The sequence below is a fragment of the Ahaetulla prasina genome, chromosome 2 (assembly GCF_028640845.1).
Source record: "Ahaetulla prasina isolate Xishuangbanna chromosome 2, ASM2864084v1, whole genome shotgun sequence".
In the NCBI taxonomy this organism is placed as follows: Eukaryota; Metazoa; Chordata; class Lepidosauria; order Squamata; family Colubridae; genus Ahaetulla; species Ahaetulla prasina.
Genome location: NC_080540.1, coordinates 209,874,880 through 209,892,811, shown reverse-complemented (window position 1 = coordinate 209,892,811; position 17,932 = coordinate 209,874,880). Strand labels below are relative to the sequence as shown.

General features: G+C 40.3%; 1 protein-coding gene across 1 annotated transcript; it reads left to right on the top strand.

Annotated features, from left to right (window-relative positions):
• The first annotated feature begins 678 nt into the window (after nt 1-678).
• Nucleotides 679-5,360, top strand: LOC131193376 (uncharacterized protein KIAA1958-like). Its single transcript, XM_058173470.1, has 2 exons — nt 679-767; nt 5,064-5,360. The coding sequence occupies exons 1-2, from the start codon at nt 713-715 to the stop codon at nt 5,288-5,290; spliced, it is 282 nt and encodes a 93-aa protein (XP_058029453.1). The 5' UTR covers nt 679-712; the 3' UTR covers nt 5,291-5,360.
• The last annotated feature ends 12,572 nt before the right edge of the window (nt 5,361-17,932 follow it).

The following is a 17,932-nucleotide window of genomic DNA, read 5'->3' as shown; positions in this document are numbered from 1 at the left end:
TGAAATCCAGCAGGTTCTGACAGGTTCTGGAGAACCAGTAGCAAAAATTTTGAGCAGTTTGGAGAACCGGCAGATACCACCTCTGGCTGGCCACAGAATGGGTCGGAATGGAGATTTTGCAATATCCTTCCCCCAGGAGTGGGGAGGGAATGGGGATTTTGCCATATCCTTCCCCTGCCACGCCCACCAAGCTACAGAACCAGTAGCCAAAAAAATTGGATTTCACCACGGCTTCAGGCTGCAATGCAACGAATTAGCATGTTAATTTCACCTGTAAAGATTATCGTGCCTAGAATTTTACATCTTGTCATTATGACAGTCTCAATATGACCTGCACTAATAGATTAAATGTTTGTTTAATTAAGGGTGAGATTCCTACTTTGGCTCCAGGAGGATGCAAATCTGCTCCTTTAAAATTAACAGGAGTTTTGTTTATTTGCTTGCTTGCTAGTTTGTTTATGATTGATTTCACCAGGGACTTGATTACTCCTAAATTATAAGCATGTCTTTTATTCTTGCCAGAACAGGTGTAATTAGACCGATAACTGAAGTAACGAACATGAATTTCATACTGCATTTTCTCTTGTTTTCCAGCCTATTCAACAAAGCTGAATAAATCCCCCATCTTCAATTTTTACGATGACCTGAAGTACCTTTGTATCAGTGCTGCAAGCCCAAATACAACTAAAGCGACTTTGTATGCTCTGAATGTATGGCGATATTGGTGCATGACAAAAGGCCTGAAAGATTATATGGACATTACCAAGGTGAGGGCCATGATTAAGATTACCTGGATTTTAAGATTACCTTGGCAGAATGGCTAGATTAAGGTAGTAAATATATTATTCCACTGTTGTACCAACTTTATTCATTCCCAGTGTGTTTCTGAGATCAATTGAAAGTGGCGATCTAAACCAGAGGTGGGACACAGTGGCCCCTGTATAACTAGTGGACTTCAACTCCCAGAATTCTTGAGCCAGCATGGCTGATCTAAAAGTAGACTTAGACTATATTTTTTCCTCATCCTACTGATTTCAGAATGTTGGACTTCGGCTTCTGTAACTCTGAGCCAGGGGTGGGCTTCAAAAATTTTTGCAAGAGGTTCCCTACCCGGTTTCTGGGTGGGCGTGGCTTAGTCCGCCTCCTGCACCACAGCAGGGGGGGGCATTTTTGCCCTACCCAGGATCCGGAGGCTTTCCTCGAGCCTCCGGGAGGGTGAAAACAGCCTCCCCAGGCTCTGGGCCTGTTTCCGGTCTTCCCAAACTTCTGGTAGGCCTGTTTTTCGCCCTCCCCATGCGTGCCCTGCACTTACCTACATCCAAAACAGGCCATGTGGGGACTCCTGGGTGGGGTGGGGCAGGGTGGGCGGGCCCAGTCAGGAGTGGGATTTGGGGGTTCTCCAAACAGCTAGAATCTTAGCTAGAGGTTTGCCCAAACCCCTGCGAACCCCCAGCAGCCCACCCCTGCTCTGAGTTAACATAATCCTTGGTCATGTTCAATAGAAATTCAGAGTATGTTTGGTTTGTGTGTGTAGGAGATCTCCTGGTCACAGAAGATTAATCCAGGTAAAGCCCAGTATATTTTAAGGATTATCTTCTAATCTATTCATGTAGCATCTGCTTGATATTTAGAATTTTTTTCTACAAGATTGTTCAACACATCTCAAAATGATATTTTCTGTACTCAAGCCAGTCATCGCTGTTATTGTAGGAGATAACAAATGAAGCTATTGTTTGACCCAGATCACTTCAACTTTATTAAGTCAAAGAAAGAGGTGAAAATTAGAGAGAGATAGAGAGTAAAAGAAAAATAAAGGATAAAGAGACATACACAAGAAAAAATTTAAAAAAAAATATGAAACTGAATAATCTGTCACAGGTATGTTGAATATACATATGAAATCTGTAGAGTCCTTGGTAGTTCCTGAGCTTGGTTGTTTGCTTGCAGACATTTCAATAACTGACTCGTTAACATCATCAATGCAAGTAAGTATGGGATTTGCTCATTATTTATATACAGTAGCTTGTCCTGCTAGTGCTGGTGCTGGTGTGGTTTGATTAGAGTATTATTTTCTGCTTGATTATTTGTCTGGTGTTAATCCCTGCATATCTAGGTGTTGGCTGCTGAAGGGTACCAAGGGTTCTAGTTCAACCCTGACCTTTATGTATTCTATATTATAAAATATAATTTGTATATGAATAGAAATACAGAATTTAAATGTAATGTAATTTTATTAATATAATATAATATAATATAATATAATATAATATAATATAATATAATATAATATAATATAATATAATATAATATAATATAATATAATATAATATAATATAATATAATATAATATAATATAATATAATATAATATAATATATTTTTTTGTCTTCTCCTTCCTGTCCTTTCAGGACAGTTTTGAGTTGGGGACTTTGGGGAGCTGCTCGGACAGATGGAGAGTCAAAACTTTTCAATCCAGCCACGAAAATGAGTGTGCAGTTATCACACTTTTCCAGAAAACAACCTATTTATTTACCCAATTTATATGGCTGCCCATCTCATGGAAAATGACTCTGAGCAGCATAGAACTATCTATTAAACCTATTTATAATAAAGCCGCCGCTGCCTCTTCTACAGTTGAATGCATGATGCTTCAAGCTCTATGCATTTCTCTTATAGTTATGAAGAGGTAAGTGATGCTACACGCGTTAGAAATAAATCACTGGATGTCCTCAAAATAGCAACCAAATTATGGTAAACATCAACACAGATCTATTTGAGAAATGTAAAGGATTGATTAAAAACTTTGCCTCGGAACATGTCGGCATTCTGCAAAATGTGTGTTTTGTTCCAATCATCAAATAATCTTACCAGAGGATTTTAACGTTTCAAACTACAGCTATTCAGATCTGGCTCTCCGACTCCCCTTAGCTCCTTTTGTCACAATATGTCTGGCACTGAGCCCTTGTCTCCTTGCAGCTTAATAAAGTCTGATGTGAGAGAAGATAGCTGAAATTAATCTTGCGATGAAGGGGTCACAAAGAAAAGGTCCCTAGCAACTTTCTTGTATCAAAGGCAGTGTCATTTAAGCTTTCCTCCTGGTTTTGCCAGCCCTTCATTGTAACCCGTTTAGAATTTTCTTTTTAATTATGAGTTTTGTAGCGGCTGTAAGATGATCTGAGTAGAAAGGCAGGAAAATTGGTTTCTGCACTGGATGTGTGACATACAACCATCACAATATAAAGTCCATGAAAGTATGTATATATATCTGTGGGGTGTGTGTGTGTGTGTGTGTGTGTGTGTGTGTTTTCCAAACCAAGTCACCTAATACATGGGATCAAGTACACTTGCAAGTTTACAGCTGACATATGAGTCTGTGAAAATACAAATAATATCAGCTGCACGGTTATATAATATTTATGTAATAAGCTAATAATTATCAGGTTACAGCAGGTGCCAAGAGGATGCATAATCCTTTCCTGACTCAGACAGGAAATAAAATTCCTCCTTGAATATGATATTTGAACGAGCACAGAGGGGAACTTTCCTTAAAGACCATTGCAAGTTTTAGAATTTTTCTGAGATCCAGAACGAGCAGAATTAAGTTCCTCATCTGTCCTGCTGAAGATCTTCTCACACAATTCCTGCCATGATTACAGTTTAAAGAAATGGCCAATTTAATGCATACCTTGTGCTTGTTTGGTGCTCTGTGGAGCACAAAGAAGCTAGTGTGCTAGAAAAAAAAATGGCATGCAGAACAAAGATGACTTAGGCCACTGTGGTTGATAAATGATTTTATTTTATTTTTAACAATCACATTGAATTTGTTGTGTAATACAGCAAGGGAATTTTGGCGTAAGAGGAAGAAGAAAAGTAATTTAGAGAAAGAGAAATGAAGCAATATAAATATAGAAAAACCTATGGTAACAAGAGGGATGGTGGTTGAAAAGTATAAGAATCCTATGTATCAAATATATAATAGTTGGGGTGGAGGTCTATAGGCCTGAGTATTTGGTTGTCTATCAAACTGAAAACTGCCCATCAGTCACAGTGTGAGAGCCTGGTAATAGCTTGCTACAAATCTCACATTTTTTTCTGTTTGAGAATGCAAAAGCAGACAAAATGGAAATGTGTTCTGTAGGAACTAGACATATTATCTTGAGTTCAGATTTGAGTGGACATGTACCTATCCAAATGTAATAGTGTAGGAGTACAGCTGGCCCCATTTTTGGGGGGGAAAAAAAGATAGCAGTAGCACTTAGACTTATATACCGCTTTACAGCCTCTCTAAGCGATTTGCAGACTCAGCATATTACCAACAATCTAGCCACTTGAATCAACAAATAAGATTCTGTATTCTATATGAGTGACATAGCTGGCACATCATCCATTACGGCAACGAAAGACATTTCCTGTAACCATTTGCAGAATGAAAGATGATACCATTACAGGTAATCCTCAACTTATAACAGTTTGCTTAGTGACTGTTCAAAGTTACAAAAAAGTGACTTAGCATCGTTTTTCACACATATGACCGTTGCAGCATCCCCATGGTCACGTCTTTTACATTTGGATGCTTGACAACTGACTCACATTTATGACGGTTGCAGTGTGCCAGGGTTGTGCGATCGTCTTTTCAATCTTCTGACAAGCAAAGTCAATGGAGAAGCCAGATTCACTTAACAACCATGTTACTAAATTAACAATTGCAGTGATTCACTTAAACAAATGTGGTAAGAACAGTCATAAAATGAGGCAAAATTGACTTAACCCATTTCTCAATTAGCAATATAAATTTTGGGCTCAATTGTCTATCCTTTGCTTAAGACAATGAAAGGTCTTAGATTTGCCACATAGTTTTATTTATTTATTTTATTTTGTCACAACATTATATATAAGCATAAGCATAGTTATAAGCATAGTTGAGGAAAAGGAGAAGCAAGTAACTGGCTCATTTGTCAGAAGCATAATATATTTGTGGAAGTTTCAATCCAATCCAAAATGAGTACGTCAAACAAAATTATAGGGAAGGAAATAACCCGTGAAATTTAATTTATATCTTCTCAGTTCTTATGACCCAGATTCCAGCGGTGAAACTCAATGAACTCCTGGAGGATTTCTATGTCACGGTGAAGAAAACAGATGGTTCTGATTTTCTGGCCACATCGCTTCATGCCATCCGTCGGGGATTAGACCGGATACTGAAGAACGCTGGCATTGGTTTCTCCATCACAAGTGGAAGCTTCAACTCATCTACCAAGAAGCTGAAGGAGAAGCTGAGGGTGCTAAGCTAGGCTGGGATGTCAGGCGCTCGCTCTCACAACATTTTCCACTTCTCCCTTTACAATGAAGAAGAAATGTGGAGGATTGGTTGCTTGGGGGATGGAAGTCCACTAGCTTTACTATCCACTGTTGTAAAATATAACATCCAGTACCTGAATATGAGAACATTGCAAGAACATGCTGACTTAATGTATAGTGGCATTGAGCTCCTGAAAGATTCACAGAATTGGCCCTTTTTTACACGGACAGATAATGCGAAACGAGAGAAAGGAATGGGAGAAAGGAATGGGCTTGAGTCAAGTGTGTCATGGTCAGATATACCACGAGCATGCCAATGGGCAGAGGCTGTGTCCCTACTGCCTGTTATACAAGTACATGTATATCCACCATCCACTGTCCCAGATGGAAACCAGATCTCCTTTCTACCTGACTGTTCGGAAGGACACCATAACTATGGACAATATTTGGTATGAAGAACAGAGGATGGGGTTGCGCTCGCTAAGAGGGATTGTCCCCAATCTAGTGAAAAAGACCAAACTTGATCAGTGTGAAAACTTCACTTTTGTCTCCTTCACTCGGATCTCCTGCAAGCTTGGTTCACTTCACTCTTACCACTGATGGTTGAGCTAAATTATGGTTAAGAGCCGTGGTGGCGCAGTGGTTAGAACTCAGTATTGTAGGCTAATTTGGCCAACTGAAAGCAGTTCGGTTCTCACTAGCTCAAAGTTTACTCAACCTTCTATCCTTCTAAGGTGAGTAAAAAGAGGACCCAGATTGTTGGGGACAATATGCTGACTCTGGAAATCACTTAGAGAGGGCTGTAAAGCACTGTGAAGTGGTATATAAGCCTAAGTGCTATTGCTCTTGCTAAATATGGGTTTCATGACAATAATGCGTAGCATTTCCACATGCTGGATGGTTACGACTAAACCCTGTGAGTACTTCAGTGAGGAGGAGAACTGAACCTTTCCCTCATTTTGATCCAAATAAAGATCACCCTGAAGCCACCTTTTCTATACCATAGGAAGACACCCCCCCGAGGGTACAGCAAAGACTTTCCTCTTCATATAAATAACATGAAGGCTGCAACAGAAATAAGGGCTTACAGGTAGTCCTTGACTTACGAGCCAGTCCATCCTGGTCATAAATTGTGATGATCATAAAACAGGTCAACCATATGACTGACCTGATTCTACAACTTTTTTCTAAAATAATAATACTAACTAAACTGTTAGTATTATTTTGATTTCAGGTAAGGGTTAATGGATTTGAAGAAGGGTTGGACTTAGACCACTTGTGACTATAGAGACTCTAGGCCAGTGATGGCTAACCTTTTCCAGACTGAGTGCCCAAAGCGCGCATGCGCTAATCCACCCCTCCCTGCATGTGTGCAGCCTACCTGCACACATCCCGCGCATGCGTGGCAGAAACCCAAAAACCAGATGGCTGGCAGAAGATGCGCACGCATGTGCAGCAGAGCTGAACTGGGGCGATGGCTTGCATGCCGTCAGAGAGGGCTCTGCGTGCCACCTCTGGCACACGAGCCATAGGTTCGCCATCATGGCTCTAGGCTGATTCCTCTTTTGACTCCTCCCCCAGGCTCTGCCATTCTTCCTACAGTTAAACAGTTTTCAATCAATCAGTTTCAATCATATTTGGAAAATGACTTTACAGATTCATCTAAACTGGAATTAATACCAGTTACATCCATATAAATCAAGATCTAGATACAGACACACATTAGGCTGAGACCAGAGTGTGTTGGGGGCTTTAATGTGTTTGCAGAGATGTAATGTTTTCTAATTAAGTAAATGATATTTCATTAATTTGCAACCTACGGAAGATCCAACTTAATCCAGCTCTCCTTTCGTTTGTAGTGTTCTGTGGAGAATGGGCACTAGTCCTGTTCAAATTTTTTCTCTATTGTTTTACCTTATGAAGCAATTCTGGGAAGCTGGAATAATGTGATGGATAAACCAAGCATTAACCTAAGAACTACATTTTCTACAAAATATAGACTGTGCTACTTTTTAAATTAAAAGTGATTATCTCTTAAAACAGAAGTGTCTTTTTCCTTTTTGCAGACTACATTGTAAAAGCAGGGTTCCTGTGAATCATAAACGCTTCTGTCTGTTCAGAAATCTTACACTGTAAAATGCAAATAAGTTTCTAACACACTCAAGAGCTGTAATTGCTACTAGAGATAATTACTCGAATTATCAAAATAAGCAAGAATTGATCAGCTATTTTTAGTTCAGTAAGTTTCAAAAAATTAGGACAGATTTGTTTTTTTAAAAAAAAAAGTCTAACACTTTAAATATTGATTCTTCAAATCTAGCACATGGAACGCAAGTCTTGAAAATGAATTTGCTCTACATTGCAGTTGAGTTAATGTGGGCTAATCAGCTTTTGCTTGTATGAAACTAGAGCAAGGACATCTCAACTTTCTCCTTCAGAGACCCTTTTTCCATATTCAGAATATTTTCCTGCTTGTCTACTGCGCATCATTGCAATACATGTAGTCCTCAACTTATGTCCATTTGTTTAATGACTGTTCAAAGTTACAACGGTGCTGGAAAAAGTGACTTACAACTGGACCTTGCACTTATCACAGTTTGCAGCATCCTTGTGGTCGCATGATCAGAATTGAGGTGCTTGGCAACTGACATGCATTTTTGAAAGATGCTGCGACCCAAGGTCATGTGAACACCATTTACGACCTTCCCAGGGGACTTTTGACAAGCAAATCAATGAGGAAGCTGGACTTTCCTAATGACAATGGAGGTTTGCTTAACAGCTGCAGCAAACTAGTTTATATAATCGGGAACAACTCACTTAACAACTGCACTACTTAGTAACAAAATTTCCAGTATCAATTGTGGTCATATGTTGAGGACTATCTGCAAACCCCACATACATAGTCTGGCAAAGAAAGTGGCTACGCCTACAATACTTATCTCATTTTTGAGGATCTCACCAATTCCGTCCAAGTATGACTTTCCCATTTTTCTAGTTCATCACTCTTCTTATTTTTTTATTTTTTATTTTTATTTTTTTATTTGTCAAACACAACAATATGTTTATTTATTTATTTATTTATTAAATTTTTATACCGCCCTTCTCCCGAAGGAGTCAGGGCGGTGTACAGCCAAAGATAAAACACAATACATATACAATTAAAACCAACAATTAAAACCTAGCAAATTACAAAAGGCTGATAATTAAAAGTTTAGATTTAAAATTATAAAAGATTTTTAAAAACCCAATAAAAACCCCAGTTTAAAATTAAAACTATTAAAACCATTATGCCAGTCCTGCTTGAATAAATAAATATGTTTTTAGCTCACAACGGAAGGTCCGAAGATCAGGCACTTGACGTAGGCCAGGGGGAAGTTCATTCCAGAGCGTCGATGCTCCAACAGAGAAGGCCCTACTCCTGGGGGCCGCCAGCCGACACTGTTTGGCGGACGGCACCCTGAGGAGACCCTCTCTATGAGAGGGTACGGGTCGGTGAGAGGCATAGGGTAACAGCAGGCGGTCTCGTAAGTACCCGGGTCCTAAGCCATGGAGCACTTTAAAGGTGGTAACCAGAATCTTGAAGCGCACCCGAAAGACCACAGGAAGCCAGTGCAGACTACGCAGCAGTGATGTTACATGGGAGCCGCGAGCGGCTCCCGTTACTACTCGCGCAGCCGCATTCTGGACTAACTGTAGCCTCCGGGTGCACTTCAAGGGCAGCCCCATGTAGAGAGCATTGCAGTAATCCAAACGAGACGTGACCAGAGCGTGAGTGACTGTGCATAAGGCATCCCGGTCAAGGAAGGGACGCAACTGGCGGACCAAGTGAACTTGGTAAAAAGCCCTCCTGGAGACGGCCGCCAGATGTTCATCAAAGGACAGCCGTCCATCCAGGAGGACACCCAAGTTGCGAACCACCTCCTTTGGGGCCACTAACTCGCCCCCAACAGTCAGCTGAGGCTGCAGCTGACTGTACCGGGGTGCCGGCATCCACAGCCACTCCGTCTTGGAGGGATTGAGCCTGAGTCTGTTTCTCCCCATCCAGACCCGTACGGCTTCCAGGCACCGGGACAGCACTTCGACCGCTTTGTTGGGGTGGTCCGGGGTGGAAAAGTACAGCTGAATATCATCAGCGTAGAGATGATAACTCACCCCGAAACCACTGATGACCTCGCCCACGGCTTATATAAGTATAAGCATGAAATAACCATACGAATTGGATACAACTAAACGGAACATTAGGACAGGAACGGTAGGCACGCTGGTGCTCTTATGCACGCCCCTTACAGACCTCTTAGGAATGGGATGAGGTCAATTGGTTAAAGCTTTGGGGATTTTGGGAAGAGACAATGGAGTCAGGTAGTGCATTCCAGGCATTAAAAACTCTGCTACTGAAGTCGTATTTTCTACAATCAAGATTGGAGCGATTCACTTTAAGTTTAAATCTATTGTGTGCTCGTGTATTGTTGTGGTTGAAGCTCGAGAATTGGTGTAGCATATGTTTTGTATGCTCTGGTTAGTAGTGTAATCTTTCTGGAGAAGAAATTACGCAAGATTAGGTTTACAACTCTTAAAGCTTTTTGGGTGATGTAGTTTTGCAGGGGGCTTTGGCACTTAGATCATTTGATATGAAAACTCCAAGGTCTTTGACAGAGTGAGGGTCATCTACAAGGTCATGTCCATCAAGCTTGTATTTAGTGTTCTGATTCTTTTTTCCATTCTGACACAAAGTCAAGGTCTTTTTGAAGGGTAGCCACATTGTTGGTAATGTTAAATAGTTTAACATCATCAGCAAAGAGAACACGATTACTTATAATATGGTTTACTTCACAATTTACTTCACAATTACTTCTCTCTCATTCTTTCTTCATGCTTTTTTTAGCTGTACTAGTCAGGGACTTTTGTATTTAAACTGCATTGATTAAACATCCACATTCTCTTTATCTTATGTTTTCTGTTTTACTACATACATTTCTTGAGTTCCCCATCCCTGTTGCACTCAGTTTACTTTTTATGTTTCTCCTGACATACCAATACTCAGGAGCGCAGGGGCTCACATAGTTAGAACGCTGGGTTGGAAATTAGCAAGCCTACGTTCGAGACCCAAGTGCTACTGGGTGGCAGGGTGAGCTCCCGTCATTCTCTCCAGTTCTTTGACGGGGATATGACAGGAGCTTTCTGGGCATCCCCCAGGCAATGGTGATGACACCAGCTAATTCTTTCAACCTGGTACTTTAAATAGTGCCTTTGACAGAAACAGGACAGTGGGGGATACCAACATTTTACTCTTTATAACAAAGTGAGCAGAGGATATTTTTCTTTCCCAAATTTAGCAAGCTGTCACCATCATATCCATTCTAGTCTTTTTCCTAGTCATTCATTCCTATCATCTAAGTATTCTCCCCCCCTCACCCCGGATATCTGCGGTTCATCTGTGTATTATCACCATTCATCGGGGTGCAACATGCAATAATCCACAACTTATTAATTCCCAATGTCATATATTTATAAAGTGAACATTAATTAAAATTCATTTCATAACACTGCTTTCACAACCAAAGGCAAGGGACTCAGAGCTTCTCCTTTTCAGTTATTCCTCTAGCCTAAGAGGTGGGAGAGAAGAATCTGGCCTGGGCAGCGAAGCCTGGGCAATATAGCAGGATGTCAGCTGGGCTGCTGCAACCATCGCTGGCCTGGGCAGTCACATAATTTGACTGCGCACTCCTCTACGCCCTGATGACATCTGCCAAAGCCGACCTTGTCCGTCCCGTTATCACTTGCAGCAGGAGGTTTAACAGTACCTCCTTGTAATGACTCCAGCCCCTGAACCTGACCCCATGCCCGGAAGTGACTTGGAGCTGGGCCTACTGCCAGAAAGTGACTTAGACAGTGAGGGGGAAGGGCCGTCAGGACTTACCTCGGGAGCACCGGCTTCCCTGGCTCAGCTCCAGGAGCCAGAAACAGGCCAGGTGGAAGAAATAATGAGGCCTAGGAAGTGCTGAGTCATGGAGCCACACCCACAGGATATAAAAGGCAGCGAGAGCTGGTGTGTCTCTTTGTAACAGGCAAATCCACTGATTGACTAGAGCTGAAGTTTGTGACTCACCAGCGTCGTGGAAAATAATGAGGGCTCTTGGCAGACGCTGGCTCTTTTGCCACCAGAGCTGATAGTGCCGGCTAATTAAGCCATCATTCGGACGGAGGCGGAGGAGGACAGAACGCTCCTTTAAGAGAATTGGAAGGGACCTTGGAGGTCATCTAGTCCAATCCCCTGCTCATGCAAGAGACCTGTACTAGGGATTCGAACCGCCGAACTGCCAACCTTTCTCATCGATAAGCTCAATGTTTTACCTCATTGCCTCCTTCGTACCTTGATCCAGGTCAGAGAAGGTGGCAGTTGCTGACTTAGGAAGGATCTGAATGGACCCAGCATAAGGGAACAAAGGACCTTTCTGTGGGTCAGGAGAGAGGAGAAACGAAGGGGTGGGGAACACCCCTACTTCGGGTGACCCTTTTCTAAAGCTGAGTATGCTGCAGTCCCTTTAAATCTTGACACCAGTCCTTCTTCAAAACTGCTCGTGACCAGTGTGTTTTTGAAATGGATAAGGGTTTATATAACTACAACGTGCGTGGAATTCAGATGTTCTAAAAGGGGAAAAAAAGTTTTTTTAAAAAATTCCGCTGAGCAAATACACTCCTCTTCTGCCAGGCAAGAAATTTTGGAACCAAGTCATGGAGTTGTTTCATTTTGAACAGCTCTCTTACTCATCATGATTTATACATAGCATTATTGCTTCTGAGTAATGATTGTGTATCATGGGGACTGATAAAAGAGGTCACACTCCGCAAACCTCTCATGACACTATCTCTCTCTTTCTCTCTCCCTCTCTCACTCACACTCACACACACACACACACACACACACACACACACACACGAAATGATGTGTGCACAGTCTCAGTAGAATTTATTCAGTTTTAACTATAACCAAAAAGACCCTCAAGCTATTTAACAAGTAAAAGATAGGAAAAATGTTTCATTTTTTAAAAAATCTAAAAGTCTCTCACTTTGTTGCTTGTACATACACTGAGAGTTTATGCACAGGAGACAAGATTATGTGTCCAATCACACTTGGCCAATAAAGAATCCAATCCAATCCAATCCTATCCTATCCTACCTTACTATCCTATCCTATCCTATCCTATCCTGTCCTGTCCTGTCCTGTCCTGTCCTATCACGTCCTGTTCTGTCCTACCATATCCTGTGTTTCTTATTCCTGTTTTGCCTACCAAAAGGCTTTTTGCCTGCCAGTGAATTTTGCTTATTTTAACCTCTTCAACTCTCTTTTTTCTCAAATGGGTTAGGGTTGTTGAAGATGGCCAACATTACTTGTGCAAATCTATGTAAAAATCACAACAAGATATCACACTAATCAATTACATTTGTGTCTGACAATACTGTAAGTGTTGTACCTTCATGAAGGTATCTTTTCTTTTTATGTACACTGAGAGCATATGGACCAAGACAAATTCCTTGTGTGTCCAATCACACTTGGCCAATAAAAAAAATCTGTTCTATTCTATTCTTTTTCGGCATGAGATTTTAACCTAGTGGCAAGGAAAAAAGGAACAAGGGCCAGATTAATATCACAAAACCATAACCTTCCTTATTTCAGCTGAGGATGAGATATATGTGAATCAGTCTTTAAGTGTGTATCTCATCCTAAGAGCCCTGCCATTTTGTAATTATTTAATTTGATTCTACAACTGGTAGTATGGATACACAGCCCATAAAAACCTTGAAAACCCATTCAGCAAGGAGAATTGGAAAGGGTACAAAATTACGTTTTCTTTCTCAGTAGTTCAGCTGGCTAAGAATCTTTCTTATAAAGAGACATAAATATTGATCCATCTACGTATTGCTCATTTTAAATGGCAACAGCTTTGGGTGGCTTTGTAGAAACCCCTTTCTGTGTGCTGATTCCTGATTTTCTCAAAGGACAGCGTTTCAGTGGAAATTTCTCATGAGCAATCGTGTTTGGTTCACACATATAAGCAACTAAATTTATCCACACTACCCCACAATTTGCATAATCATGAATTGCTGAATAAATGCAATTGGTTGAGTTTTCAGGAGATACAGCAAACTAATTAAATTGAAGTTGAATTAATGTTTGAGCAGCATGTGTGAGCCCAGACTGTGTGAAGACGTCCCTCTACATGTGTTACACTTCTGAACTCTGTCCAGATAACTGAGCCAGTCCTGAAGTCTGGAAAAAACTGCTTATTAACACATTCTTTGGTTCAGTTTTTGTTAACAGTAATTGCTCATACCCGACATTCTCCAATCGTACCAACAATGAGTACAATGACCTAACACATATAGATTTCACAGAAGATAATGTTAAAAAAGCTCTTCACAAACTGAAACCATCCCTATCTATTGGACCTGATGGACTATGTGCATACTTCTTAAAAAAGCTTTCCACTAACATAGCAGAACCCCTAAGCATAATCTTTGAAAAAGCTTTCACAACCAGTTTGCTTCCTAAACTTTGGTCACTAGCCACGGTCATCCCTGTCTTCAAAAAAGGAGACCCCAGCCTAGTTGAAAATTACAGACCAATCTCTCTATGCTGCGTCACCTGCAAAGTAATGGAATCTATCATCAACCAATCCATTACCCTCCACCTAGAAACAAACAACCTTCTTTCTAATAAACAATTTGGTTTCAGAAAAAAATTATCATGTAATTTATAACTTCTTCACTGCAAAAACATATGGACTACAAATCTTGATCAAGGCAAAGCAATAGATGCAATCTACACAGACTTCTGTAAAGCTTTTGATTCAGTAGTACATGATAAACTTCTCCTAAAACTAAAATCCTACAGCATTTCAGGACCCCTCCACAATTGGATAACAGCTTTCCTATCAAACAGAAAACAAGTGGTCAAAATTGGCAATGCTCTATCAAACCCTGTTCCTGTCAAAAGTGGCGTTCCCCAAGGCAGCATTCTTGGACCAACACTCTTCATATTATACATTAATGATCTCTGTTACCATATTACAAGTAATTGTGTTCTCTTTGCTGACGATGTCAAACTATTTAACACCACCAACAATACAACTACCCTTCAAAAAGACCTTGACTTTGTATCTGAATGGTCTAAAACTTGGCAACTCCAGATCTCAACCAGCAAATGCTCAGTATTGGAAAAAAGTACCCAAACACTAAGTACAAGCTTGATGGACATTACCTTACAGATGACCCCCATCCTGTTGAAGACTTTGGAGTTTTCATATCAAATGATCTAAGTGCCAAAGCCCACTGCAACTACATTGTAAAAAAGGCTTTAAGAGTTGTAAACCTAATCTTGCGTAGCTTCTTCTCCAAAAACACTACACTACTAACCAGAGCATATAAAACATTTGCTAGACCTATTCTTGAATACAGCTCAACTGTCTGGAACCCATACCACATTTCTGACATCAATACAATTGAACGTGTCCAGAAATATTTTACAAGAAGAGTTCTCCACTCCTCTGAATACAGCAAAATATCTTATGCCACCAGACTTGAAATCCTGGGTTTAGAAAATTTAGAACTCCGCCGCCTTCGACATGACCTGAGTTTAACTCATAAAATCATCTATTACAATGTCCTTCCTGTCAAAGATTACTTCAGCTTCAATTGCAACAATACATGAGCACACAATAGATTTAAGCTTAATGTTAACCACTCCAATCTTGATTGCAGAAAATATGACTTCAGTAACAGAGTTATTAATGCTTGGAACAAACTAGCTGACTCTGTGGTTTCTTCCCAAAATCCCCAAAGCTTCAACCAAAAACTGTCTACTATTGACCTCACCCCATTTCTAAGAGGTCTGTAAGGTGCGTGCATAAGAGCACAAGCATGCCTACCGTTCCTGTCCTCTTGTTTCCTTTTGTTATATCCAATTAATATAGTTATTACATACTTATATATATACTTATATATTGTATAGTTATTTCATGCTTATGCTTATATATACTGTGTGACAAAATAAATAAATAAATAAAATAAATAAATATTCATGCTCAGTAGAACAAATTTCCTACCCTCTCTGCATAGAAAGTTGGGGAAGCCATATTTTTGAAGAGAAAGGGGAACCGAAAATCCCACTTTGCAACTGGAAGCATGCTTGCAAAAGTTTAGTGTAGTCTATAGGCTGCAATTTATAAGAAAATGTGTGGATTTTTATTCTGGCTCTCAGAGGAAGTCATTGTATCATCTACAATTAGATTAGTTGAAAATGCATTATTGCTAGTGGGAAACACATGGATTCAATTGTATGCCAGATTTTTTTCAGCTGGAATTCGATATCTTTTTGCCCCTCTCACATTTTGGAGGAGGGAATCATTCTTTTGACCTAAGTCATATTTTCCAAAGGACATCAATCCAGTCTGGCTATAAATTAGTCCATATCTGAAAATGCCAGAGACCATGACACATAAAAAAATATTGCTGTGTTTAAAATTTTACTGAAAGCTATGAAATATTCCCCCAGTGTAATTTGTTTCCATGACCTTTAAAATCAGTCACTAACCACCTGATTGATCTGAAGCTAGTAGGGCCTTATTTGGACTCTTTAGGTAAAAATAGGCAAAAACCATTCTTAAGATTTCTTCCCTCTCTCCCTCCCTCCCTTCCCTTCTTCCTCAAAAAGCAGTTTGAGGCAGCTTTCAACTAACTAGAAACAGAAAGTAAGTATTAAAAAGCACAATGAACATTTAGAACCAGAACCAGAATAATTAAATAAAAAGATAACTCTAAGCCAAACTCTATAATCCAATCAAGAGTTTGATATTCTATCCTAATTTGATATTCTATCCCAGTGCTAGGAAAACGAATCTAGTATTCAAGGCTGTATGACAGGCCAGTAGGATCTGGTCTATCATACCACCACAGGGAATTATGTTCCATAGGACAGATGGTGTGACAGAGAATGCCTTCTGGGCTCCAGCAGGTGACATTATTTGGAGAAAGGGCCTATAGAATGGCCACTCTAACAGATTTGTATCAGGGGTGATATTCAGCAGATTCTGACCAGTTCTGGAAAACCGGCAGCAGAAATTTTGAGTAGTTCGGAGAACCGGTAAATACCACCTCTGAATGTCCCCACCCCCATCTATTCTCTGCCTCCTGAGTCCCAGCTGATTGGGAGAAAATGGGGATTTTGCAGTAACTTTCCCCTGGAGTAGGGAGGGAATGGAGATTTTACAGTATCCTTCCCCTGCCACATCCACCAAGCCATGCCCACCAAGCCATGCCATACCCACTAAGCCACTCCCACAGAAACAGTAGTAAAAAATTTTTGAATTCCACCACTGATTTGTACAGAGGGGCACATGGTATGGATTTGAGCACAGTGGTTAGAATGCACTATTGCAGGCTAATTTTGCCAACTGCCAGCAGTTCGATTCTCACTGGCTCAAGGTTGACTCAACCTTCCATCCTTCTGAGGTCGGTTAAAATGAGGACCCAAATTGTTGGGGGCAATATGCTAACTCTGTAAACTGCTTAGAGAGGGCTGTAAAATACTATGAAGCTGTATATAAGTTTAAGCGCTATTACTATTTGTAATATTGTTAAGTAACGTAGTTAACTTTGTATTTTAATTAGACTTATTTTTCTCTTTTTTAAAATAATGATAACTGTTTATCAAATCATCATAGACTGGAATGTAGGAAAACTTTTTATCCTATTACTGTATGAACTGATTGATAGCTTGTCTGGACAATATCTCCTGGTAAGAGAGAGAGCTTGCTAGTGCTAATTGACATCTTGTTTGTCTCGTGAACTTCAGACAACAGTTTTGCTTATTAAACTCCTAAAATTTATGCTCCTTCTGTCACCACATTTCATTTTAATGAACACGTGAGGTAATATGGGATGCAAATATGTAACGTTAGACTCCATGTAGCTGATTGCCTATGCAAAGGGGAATGTCCTGTCCAATCACCTTTTCTCTTGCATTTTCTTTGATGTCTTAACTATAAAAGAGAATATCTATGGAGATTCTCAGTCATCCAGCTCATGGTTGTCTCAAAAGTGCTTTTTTCAAGTAGCAATTGGACTTTCTGGTTTTTCTTTGAAGATGTTTTGCTTCTCATCCAAGAAGCTTCTTCAGCTCTGACGGACTGGTGAGGAATGGAAAAAAGGGAATGTAAGATGCGCCTTCTTATAGGGAGATCCCACTTTATCAGAGTACTTTAATAAATTGCTTTTAAATGGTCTTCCGACTTGGTTGCTTTTTTGAAAAGGTAAACCGAGGCAGAACTGAGGGCCAGATTTGGCTATCAATACTGGGGTGTGCCTATAATCCCCTGCATTCTGGACCAATTGCAGCTTTTGATGGTTTTTAACCTGTCCATCATCTCTTGCATTTCTCTTTCTGTTTCCAGCCACATCTCCCTGACCTTGTGTGACTCCTATGAGTTGGCAAGTTCTTCCATTGCATCGATACAGCAACAGCAGCCTTTTATCATACATTTGGTGACCAGGGCTTTTTCCAAGAACGTGTAACAATCTTTTTTGCAATAGGCCTATGTTTTTCATAAAAGGATAAATTCTATCCCTGAGGGTTTGCG

Coding starts and splice junctions, on each gene's coding strand:
- LOC131193376 (XM_058173470.1), top strand. CDS start 713: ATGGCGATATTGGTGCATGACAAAAGGCCTGAAAGATTATATGGACAT. Junction 768..5,063: donor ATTATATGGACATTACCAAG/GTGAGGGCCATG, acceptor ATATCTTCTCAG/TTCTTATGACCCAGATTCCA.